The sequence below is a fragment of the Sprattus sprattus genome (genome assembly GCF_963457725.1).
Source record: "Sprattus sprattus genome assembly, chromosome: 3".
In the NCBI taxonomy this organism is placed as follows: domain Eukaryota; kingdom Metazoa; phylum Chordata; class Actinopteri; order Clupeiformes; family Clupeidae; genus Sprattus; species Sprattus sprattus.
This window is the reverse complement of record NC_137922.1, coordinates 55034480-55046979: the sequence shown is the minus strand read 5'-3', so window position 1 is coordinate 55046979 and position 12500 is coordinate 55034480. Positions and strand designations below refer to the sequence as shown.

General features: G+C 46.4%; 1 protein-coding gene across 1 annotated transcript in view; it reads right to left on the bottom strand.

Annotated features, from left to right (window-relative positions):
- The window catches only part of LOC308362859 (NACHT, LRR and PYD domains-containing protein 3-like), a gene marked incomplete at both ends in the record, with an annotated part of 30753 nt that overhangs the window by 7048 nt on the left and 11205 nt on the right, over positions 1 to 12500 (bottom strand). The window contains 4 exons of the mRNA XM_080835587.1: positions 3328 to 3501; positions 5629 to 5802; positions 6810 to 6983; positions 11250 to 11423. Of these exons, the coding sequence (XP_080691713.1) occupies positions 3328 to 3501; positions 5629 to 5802; positions 6810 to 6983; positions 11250 to 11423 (696 nt within the window). The remainder of the gene's footprint in view (positions 1 to 3327; positions 3502 to 5628; positions 5803 to 6809; positions 6984 to 11249; positions 11424 to 12500) is intronic.

The window sequence follows — 12500 nt, the reverse complement described above, 5'->3', positions numbered from 1 at the left end:
CACACACACACACACGCTCACACACACACACACTCACACACACTCACACACACACTCACACACTCACACACTCACATACTGTGTTGTGTCCATCATAGCACCCCATACATTTGTGCCCCATACACACACACAGCCCTTCCTCCACATCAAATGGTGTCCCTCACACACTGCATCATCATCCTTCACTCATCACAGGGAGTCACTAAGAGAAGTCCCTCTCCTCTCTTTATGTCATCATCCTTCACTCAGTCACTGAGAATTACACAAACACCCATTAAAGGGTGCTCCCCCCCCAACCCACCCTCTTCATCAAACACCCCATTCAGAGGTCTGTTGTTGTGTGTAAACACTCACCCCTTACACATGCCGCCGCCCCCCCCACACACACACGAACACCATAGTACACCCACCCTTACATGCCCCCCCCCCCCACAAGCACACACCATAGTACACCCACCATTACATGTGGTTATTACACTCACATACCTTTACCTTTACCAACACCAACCCCCACACTTACAGTACTTGAGCCATCACAGAGTGCCAATCACACACACACACACACACACACACACACACACACACACACACACACACTCACCATGACTCACTCATCACAGGGTACACATACTTACACACATGCTGGGTGCTTGATACACACTCAAGTGCCGTCTACATGGAGCCTAGTTTGTCAATCTGATACGGATAGCTAATACAGATAGCCCTATCATAAATACGAACACTCTCTATCCGCACTCTCTTGCCGCAACAATCCAAAACCGGGGTAGAAAGTGAGTAGATTTGAATCGGTACGGGGGCTGGTGTTCGTCTGTACGGCTTCACGCAACCTGATGACGTCATTGCCCCACGTGATCAATTCGCGATCTCCAACCACTAAATATATCCCTTGTTGTCCCTCAAAATCTCACTTATGGTGGGCCTCGAATTCACTCTCATTAACCCAGCCTACTGATTTTTGATTAGCCTCCTATCTTGATCTAATTCTTCTTATTCAGACGTAACATAACTTTCATTACCACAAATATAAATTGGCCAGCGATTTAATTGCTTTTTTATTAATAAATGTATGTAAAATGGCCGGAGCAAAGGCTCATGGGAAATGGGATGACAGTCAGACATGTCATGTTGTACTGTTCCAAACTCTTTATTATCAATAGAAAATATAATTCATTTTCGCATATCCTTTAGTCTGACCACTGATTTTATTAACCACCATAATGTAATGTTGCTAATTGGAGCTTGAATGTCTTGTGTAATGTGTTTATCCGTTTGCTGCTTCCTTTACCTTGTGCTGCTGAGTCTCCTTCTAGGGTTTTCACGTTTTTTCAGTTGTGTAAATAAAGCGCTTAAGCGCCACCCACAGGCGTGGGGTATGTACTACAGCCCGTTCAACACAATCTGCTGCCTCCGTGTTTACGCAAATCTCTCGTTGCCAGCCTCCGTATTTACGAAATTAAAAGATTCGATTGGTGTGAAAAGTAAATCCGATTGGGAGGCCCTAGACTTCGTGTGCATAGCACCTCAGACACAGCCCTTTCTCCACATCAAATGGAGACACATAAACACTTATTAAAGGGAGCTTCCCCCCCCCCCCCCCCCACAAACACACAAACACACACACACACACAGACACACACACACTACTGAACCCATCACAGATAGCAACACACACACATACACACAGACAGACACACACTAACCACTCATCACAGATATCACACACATACTCTCTAGCTCTCACACACACAAACAAACACACACACTCTATCTTTCTCATGCGCTCACACACACGCTCTCACACACACACACGCTCTCACACAAACACTCACACACATACTCTCATACACAACCTCTTTCACACACACACAAACACGCTCTCACACACACACACACACACACGCTCTCACACACACACACATACACACACACACACACACACACGTGTCCATCATAGCACCCCATACATTTGTGCCCCATACACACACACAGCCCTTCCTCCTCATCAAATGGTGTCCCTCACACACTGCATCATCATCCTTCACTCATCACAGGGAGTCACTAAGAGAAGTCCCTCTCCAAAGAGTGAGACATAAACACACACAAACACACACACACACACACACACACACACACACACACTCACACACTCACACACTCACATACTGTGTTGTGTCCATCATAGCACCCCATACATTTGTGCCCCATACACACACACAGCCCTTCCTCCACATCAAATGGTGTCCCTCACACACTGCATCATCCTTCACTCATCACAGGGAGACACTGAGAGACACAAAAACACTCATTAAAGGGAGCACCTCCTGAAACACACACACACACACACACACACACACACACACACAGTGTTATGCACATACCCCTAACTCAGGACCAAACAAAGACACATAAACACACCCACACACTCACACCATAGTACACCCACCCTTACATGCCCCCCCATAAAAACACACACACTCTAGTTTACTCATTTCTATCTGCCTCCCTCACACACCCCATATTTCAGTCATCACAGGGATAAACTCACACACACACACACTTTAGTTTGCCTAGCACTATGTTCCCCCCCACCCCAGCCCCCTCATCAAACACCTGATGGAAATTGATATAGACATATAATTACCATTGCATACATGAATGCTCTTGTGTGTGTGGGTGCCATGTGTACTCACAGTCTGTCCCCCACCCTCACCCATGGCCTATGCTAAACGGAACCTCTCTAGACATCCCCTCCCTATTCATGGCCTATGTAATACACATACCAGGACCTTAGGTAAGCATGTTCCGGAACATTCCGTGGGGGGCTGGTGGTCACCTCACCTCCCCTCCCACTCCCACCCCCCATTTGCCCAACTGGGCCTATCACCCAAAGGTATCCCATGATTAAACAGTACCTAAACAGTAACACACACCCCCATTTTGACCTGTGACCTCCCATAGCTGACCTTATAAAAAGTCATACTGTACATCGACATTCAGTCTTTACCCTGTCTATTTGATTTGGAATTGACTCCCTGCAGGCGCACGTAAGGAAATAAACACCAAGATCTTTGATTCACCTCGTGGTTCCATTGTCTACAGTTTATTGCTGGATTCAGAGCTATCACACCCCATTCAGAGGTCTGTTGTTGTGTGTCAACACTCACCCCTTACACATGCCCCCCCCCCCCAACTCACACACACACAAGGACACACCATAGTACACCCACCCTTACATGCCGCCCCTCACCCATCACTGTGTATCCCCCCACACCACACACAGATCTCTTGTTGTATGTTAACACTCACCCTAGTACTTCCAGCTTGCAGTGGGGACTCTGGAGGAGGTCTGAGAGATGCTGAATTCCTGCATCATGAAGAGGATTCTGATCCAGGTGCAGCGTCTTCAATCTGCAGGGTGTGGATCTGACAGCTGATGATAAAGCAGCACAGCTCTTCTCTGTGAGGGAACACTCATCCAGCCTGGGGGAAACATAATGACACGTGTGATTATTACTAGGGATGCACCGATCCGATATTTGTATCGGTATCGGTACCGATATTGACGACATTTCTAGATCGGGTATCGGTGAATATGTGCCGATCCAAAAAAAAAAATATATATATATTTTTTTTTTAATATTTATACTTGAATCCTATTCCTACTACCTTGCTGCTTTGATAATTCAATTTACCTCACGGGATTAATACAAGTTTATCTATCTATCTGTCTATTGGCTGATCTATTCAGTGTAATTCTATGCTGTGCGCTGTGAGTGACGTCATACAAAAGCAACACGCCGTGCAGAGCTCAGTGTTTACAAAATGGAGCGAGCGAAAGGATCTGCTATCTGGAGCTATTTATTATTTTATCATTATTTTGTTTTACATTGTATTTTGAATCCCTAATTGCACTGACTGAACCAGTCACACTATATTCATATGATTAAGATTGTTTTACTGGTGCAAAATGATTAAATAAATTAGTAATTCAGTACATTTATATCTGTTTATTTGGTTTTTTTTTTACATAGGAAATAAATGTTTAAGTCAAGTCTCATGATCCCAGATCTCCCCCAATGAAACTTACAGTTTGTTACCATCATTTCGCTTTTTTTTTTTATATCGGTATGGGATCGGTATCGGCCGATACTAAACCTCAGATATCGGTATCGGAGGTGAAAAAAGCGGATCGGTGCATCCCTAATTATTACACTCACATACCTTTACCTTTACCAACACCAACCCACACACTTACAGTACTTGAGCCATCACAGAGTGCCAATCACACACACACACACACACACACACACACACACACACACACACACACACACACACACACACACTCACCATGACTCACTCATCACAGGGTACACATACTAACACACATGCTGGGTGCTTGATACACACTCAGACTCAGCCCTTTCTCCACATCAAATGGAGACGCATAAACACTCATTAAAAGGGAACTCCCCCCCCCACCCCCCCCCCCCACAAATACACAAACACACACACACACACACCACTGAACCCATCACAGATAGCAACACACACACATACACACAGACAGACACACACTAACCACTCATCACAGATATCACACACATACTCTCTAGCTCTCACACACACTATCTTTCTCATGCGCTCACACACACGCTCTCACACACACACACGCTCTCACACAAACACTCACACACATACACTCTCATACACAAGCTCTTTCACACACACACAAACACGCTCTCACACACACACACACACACACACACACACGTGTCCATCATAGCACCCCTTACATTTGTGCCCCATACACACACACAGCCCTTCCTCCTCATCAAATGGTGTCCCTCACACACTGCATCATCATCCTTCACTCATCACAGGGAGTCACTAAGAGAAGTCCCTCTCCAAAGAGTGAGACATAACACACACACACACACACACACACACACACACACACACACACACACACACACACACAGACACACACACACACAATCACATACTGTGTTGTGTCCATCATAGCACCCCATACATTTGTGCCCCATACACACACACAGCCCTTCCTCCTCATCAAATGGTGTCCCTCACACACTGCATCATCATCCTTCACTCATCACAGGGAGACACTGAGAGACACAAAAACACTCATTAAAGGGAGCACCTCCTGAAACACACACACACACACACACACACGCGCACACACACACACACACACACACACAGTGTTATGCACATACCCCTAACTCAGGACCAAACAAAGACACATAAACACACCCACACACTCACACCATAGTACACCCACCCTTACATGCCCCCCCATAAAAACACACACACTCTAGTTCACTCATTTCTATCTCCCTCCCTCACACACACACTTTAGTTTGCCTAGCACTATGTTCCCCCCCACCCCAGCCCCATCATCAAACACCCCATTCGGAGGTCTGTTGTTGTGTGTCAACACTCACCCCCTACACATGCCCCCCCCCCAACTCACACACACACAAGCACACACCATAGTACACCCACCCTTACATGCCCCCCCTCACCCATCACTGTGTGCCCCCCACCCCACACACAGATCTCTTGTTGTGTGTTAACACTCACCATAGTTCCTCCAGCTTGCAGTGGGGAGTCTTGAGGAGGTCTGAGAGATGCTGAATTCCTGCATCATGAAGACGATTCCAGCTCAGGTGCAGCTTCTTCAAACTGCAGAGTGTGGATCTGACAGCTGATGCTAAAGCAGCACAGCTCTTCTCTGTGAGGGAACACCCAATCAGCCTGGGAGAAACATAATGACACGTGTGATTATTACACTCACATACCTTTACCTATACCACCACCAACCCACACACTTACAGTACTTGAGCCATCACAGAGTGCCAATCACACACACACACACACACACACACACACACACACACACAGTCACACACACACACACTCACCATGACTCACTCATCACAGGGTACACATACTAACACACATGCTGGGTACTCGATACACATTCAGACACAGACCTTTCTCCATATCAAATGGAGACACATAAACACTTATCAAAGGGAGCTCCACACGCTCTCTCACACACACACACACACACACACACACACACACACACACTCACACACTCACACACTCACACACTCACACACTCACACACTCACACACTCACACACTCACACACTCACACACTCACACACTCACACACTCACATACTGTGTTGTGTCCATCATAGCACCCCATACATTTGTGCCCCATACACACACACAGCCCTTCCTCCACATCAAATGGTGTCCCTCACACACTGCATCATCATCCTTCACTCATCACAGGGAGTCACTAAGAGAAGTCCCTCTCCTCTCTTTATGTCATCATCCTTCACTCAGTCACTGAGAATTACACAAACACCCATTAAAGGGTGCTCCACCCCAACCCACCCCCTTCATCAAACACCCCATTCAGAGGTCTGTTGTTGTGTGTAAACACTCACCCCTTACACATGCCGCCCCCCCCCCCCCCCCCACACACACACAAACACCATAGTACACCCACCCTTACATGCCCCCCACCCCCCCCCCCCACAAGCACACACCATAGAACACCCACCATTACATGCCCCCCCCCCCCCCCCCCCCCCCACCAACAAGCACACACCATAGTACACCCACCCTTACATGTCCCCCCCCCCACAAGCACACACCATAGTACACCCACCCTTACATGCCCCTCAACCATCACTGTGTGCCCCCCCCCCTCATACAGATCTCTTGTTGTGTGTTAACACTCACCCTAGTGACTCCAGCTTGCAGTGGGGACTCTTGAGGAGGTCTGAGAGATGCTGAATTCCTGCATCATGAAGCGGATTGCCATCCAGGTTCAGCTCCTTCAAACTGCAGGGTGTGGATCTGACAGCTGATGATAAAGCAGCACAGCTCTTCTCTGTGAGGGAACACCTCTCCAGCCTGGGAGAAACATAATGACACGTGTGATTATTACACTCACATACCTTTACCTATACCAACACCAACCCACACGCTAACTGTACTTGAGCCATCACAGAGTGCCAATCACACACAAACACACACACACACACACACACACACACACACACACACTCACCATGACTCACTCATCACAGGGTACACATACTAACACACATGCTGGGTACTCGATTCACATTCAGACACAGCCCTTTCTCCACATCAAATGGAGACACAAAAACACTCATCAAAGGGAGCTCCACACACTCTCACACACACACAAACACAAACACACACACACAAACACACGCTCACACACACACAAACACACACACTCACACACACACTCACACACACACACTCACACTCACATACTGTGTTGTGTCCATCATAGCATCCCATACATTTGTACCCCATACACACACACAGCCCTTCCTCCACATCAAATGGTGTCCCTCACACACTGCATCATCATCCTTCACTCATCACAGGGGGCCACTAAGAGAAGTCCCTCTCCTCTCTTTATGTCATCATCCTTCACTCAGTCACTGAGAATTACACAAACACCCATTAAAGGGTGCTCCCCCCCAACCCACCCCCTTCATCAAACACCCCATTCAGAGGTCTGTTGTTGTGTGTAAACACTCACCCCTTACACATGCCGCCCCCCCCCCCCCCCCACAAGCACACACTATAGTACACCCACCATTACATGTGGTTATTACACTCACATACCTTTACCTTTACCAACACCAACCCCCACACTTACAGTACTTGAGCCATCACAGAGTGCCAATCACACACACACACACACACACACACACACACACACACACACACTCACCATGACTCACTCATCACAGGGTACACATACTAACACACATGCTGGGTGCTTGATACACACTCAGACACAGCCCTTTCTCCACATCAAATGGAGACACATAAACACTTATTAAAAGGGAGCTCCCCCCCCCCCCCCCCCACAAACACACAAACACACAAACACACACACATACACACAGACAGACACACACTGACCACTCATCACAGATATCACACACATACTCTCTAGCTCTCACACACACAAACAAACACACACACTCTATCTTTCTCATGCGCTCACACACACACTCTCACACACACACACACGCTCTCACACAAACACTCACACACATACACTCTCATACACAAGCTCTTTCACACACACACAAACACGCTCTCACACACACACACACACACACACGCTCTCACACACACACACATACACACACACACACGTGTCCATCATAGCACCCCATACATTTGTGCCCCATACACACACACAGCCCTTCCTCCACATCAAATGGTGTCCCTCACACACTGAATCATCATCCTTCACTCATCACAGGGAGCCACTGAGACACACAAAAACACTCATTAATGGGAGCACCTCCTGAAACACACACACACACACACACACACACACACACACACACACACACACACCGTGTTGTGCACATACCCCTAACTCAGGACCAAACAAAGACACATAAACACACCCACACACTCACACCATAGTACACCCACCCTTACATGCCCCCCCATAAAAACACACACACTCTAGTTCACTAATTTCTATCTGCCTCCCTCACACACCCCATATTTCAGTCATCACAGGGATAAACTCACACACACACACTTAAGTTTGCCCATCACTATGTTCCCCCCCACCCCAGCTCCCTCATCAAACACCCCATTCAGAGGTCTGTTGTTGTGTGTCAACACTCACCCCTTACACATGCCCCCCCCCCACAAACACACACACACAAACCGCACCATAGTACACCCACCCTTACATGCCCCCCTCACCCATCACTGTGTGCCCCCCCCACCCCACACACAGATATCTTGTTGTGTGTTAACACTCTAAGGTCCAAGGCCTTTTAGACTTTTCTAAGTTGTCTGACATGCCTTGATGTTTTTGTACATTTTGCTTAACTCAAAACATTGATGCACAAATGGAATATATGATTCTATTCTAGAAGACCTCAGCAGTAATATCATGTAAGCAAAAGGAATGTAGTAAAAAAAAGTTTAATTTAAATCAAATGTAAACATACCCTTGGAAAAACCTTGTTTCAGAGGTGCTCAGACTTTGTACAAAAACACATTGTAAAGATTTATTCACAAGACTTTTTATTTCTGAGCCTTGTAAACATAGGTGTTGGCTAAACACATGTTAGTTTAGCATTCAGAAAGTATGTCTTGTTTCACTACCACATATTTATAATTTCAGAGTGTCCTGTGCCATTCCTAAATCTGTGCCCCTACAAATGCATATTGATGAGTTGGTGTGAACAAACCTGTGACACCTCTCGCGAAGACAAAGGCCATATCCTAATGGCCATAGAATGTCTTTGTGGCCCAAAACCCCCGGAGTGAATCTTGCCACACCATGAACCAATGGAGATCACTGAATCACCATCCCCTTATCATATGAATAGCTGTCATTTGCTAATGGGTGGGTCCTTAGCAGCAGAAACCCCACTCAGATACTAGAAAGTGCAACACATCAGTTCTATTCCCCTGACAAAGTGCTTATTTATTTTAAAATTTTGAACTGTATATATTATAAAAGAAAAGGGTTCAATGTTTCCGTGGTTGTTCTTTTTATTTCTCTAAGACGAAAACTCGCGGAGCTTAACACTTTTTTTGACAAAAAAATAAAAATATCCCGGACGAGGGATATAGACCTTAGACAGTTAACACTCCGTGTCCCCGCAAAAATTTCTGTCGGTCCGCTCATGGCGACGGATACTCCTTGGCCGTGATTGGCACACTACAACCTCATTTCCATACGACATCAACTCCGGAAACTAACATTTCTGGACCTAGCGTTTCCTGTTTCATTACCTTTATATCCATATACAGTATATATATGCATAACAGCCACTGTCAAAGGCGCAGATCCTTTCCTTGAAAACTATTCCCTGTATATCACAATACATGAGCCGGCCCAAGTAGCCTACTGCCAGAGAACCAGCATGAGCGACGGCAATTAAAGATGTGTTTCAACAACGGTAGAAAACTGTGTTTGCTCCGTATTTTACTGAACTCATATGACAGTGGTATTAGTTACAGTTGAGACACCCGAAATAACGTGCATGCGCAGAAATCCTGAGACGTGATTTTTAGTCTGCACATGAATACATGAATTTCTTTGATCCCAGGAAATTTGAGCACACAACCCATCTCCCTTACGGAGATATTGGCGAAAGTTGTTTTACCTACTTCATTTCAAACGTTGCAAACGTGTCTAGTTTTTGTGCAGTAGTGAATAGAGTCTCAGTTTACTACACCGCATATCATGTTTGTAGAAAATGATTAAGGTGCAACAAATGGCAATGATTAAGGTGCAACAAATGGCAATGATTCACATTGCAAGTAAAATGGTGCGGCTGGAGCAGATACAGGGAGGGACAACGGTGACGCAGTTTGGATGTAGCGACAAACGTTTATGAGCTGTAACAAACAGTGTTAACCAGTATGTGAGTAACGTGGGTTTTATTAAAACATAGTGTGTAATGTGTAGCTATTTCATTCTGTTTATTAACCTTTCCGGCTGTCTGTAGGCTATGTATTAACTAGCCAGCAGTAGACGAAAGGGAATTAACCCCGAAGTTAAAAACATGTAATCTACTTCGGGAGCATTTTACTCCCCCGCATTCTCCCATGATAAAGATAAGTTTGCCCTATCAGGTGTATATATAGCATTAGACACAGTCACAATATTGTGTATCTGCTGACACCTGTTGCATTTGAGTAGTGGCAGCTGGTGGGAGAGTAGAAATTGACTGTTGTGGAGGAGAGGTAAAGCCAACTAACGATTTCCATCGCACAAAGACGTCATGGGGTAGCTTGTCTTTCGGGACTTAAACCGTTACTCCCCCTACTGTTGTGGAAGAGAATTGTTTTCAGCACCCACAGCCGTTGGAGTACTATAAAGGGACACAAATGCTAACTAGTACGTACTATCCGGCCGCCCGCCCACTGTCCAACCATCCGACACGACCGTTTTGTGTACTATATAAGGCCCTTTACACATGCCCCCCCCCCCCCCCCCCCCAACACACACACACACACACACACACACACACACACACACACAACACACACCATAGTACACCCACCCTTACATGCCCCCCCTCACCCATCACTGTGTGCCCCCCCACCCCACACACAGATCTCTTGTTGTGTGTTAACACTCACCATAGTGACTTCAGCTTGCAGTGGGGACTCTTGAGGAGGTCTGAGAGATGCTGAATTCCTGCATCATGAAGAGGATTATCACTCAGGAACAGCGTCTTCAAACTGCAGGGTGTGGATCTGACAGCTGATGATAAAGCAGCACAGCTCTTCTCTGTGAGGGAACACCCAATTAGCCTGGGAGAAACATAATGACACGTGTGATTATTACACTCATATACCTTTACCTTTAACAACACCAACCCACACACTTACAGTACTTGAGCCATCACAGAGTGCCAATCACACACACACACACTCACCATGACTCACTCATCACAGGGTACACATACTAACACACATGCTGGGTGCTTGATACACACTCAGACACAGCCCTTTCTCCACATCAAATGGAGACACATAAACACTTATTAAAGGGAGCTCCCCCTTTCACACACACACACACACACACACACACACACACACACACACACACACACACACACACACACACAATCAAAACCCAAACCTTACTCCAGTGACTCAGCACTCACATACTGTGATGCGTCCATCATAGCACCCTACACATTTGTGCCCCATACACACACACAGCCCTTCCTCCACATCAAATGGTGTCCCTCACACACTGCATCATCATCCTTCACTCATCACAGGGAGCCACTTAGAGAAGTCCCTCTCCAAAGAGTGAGACATAAACACACTCACACACACACACACACACACACGCTCACACACACACACACACACACTCACACACACACACACTCAGACACTCACACACTCACATACTGTGTTGCGTCCATCATAGCACCCCATACATTTGTGCCCCATACACACACACAGCCCTTCCTCCACATCAAATGGTGTCCCTCACACACTGCATCATCATCCTTCACTCATCACAGGGGGCCACTAAGAGAAGTCCCTCTCCAAAGAGTGAGACATAAACACACACACACACACACACACACACACAAACACTGTGTTTCATCTGTCATAGGGTGCCACACCCACACACACACACACACACATACAACTCATCACAGATATCACACACATGCTTTCCAGCTCTCACACACAAAAACACACACTCTTTTTTTCTCATGCTCTCACACACACGCTCTCTCACACACACACAGACTCACACACACACACTCATACACAAGCTCTTACACACACACACACACAAAAACACGCTCTCACACACACACACACACACACACACACACACACACGCTCTCACACACACACACT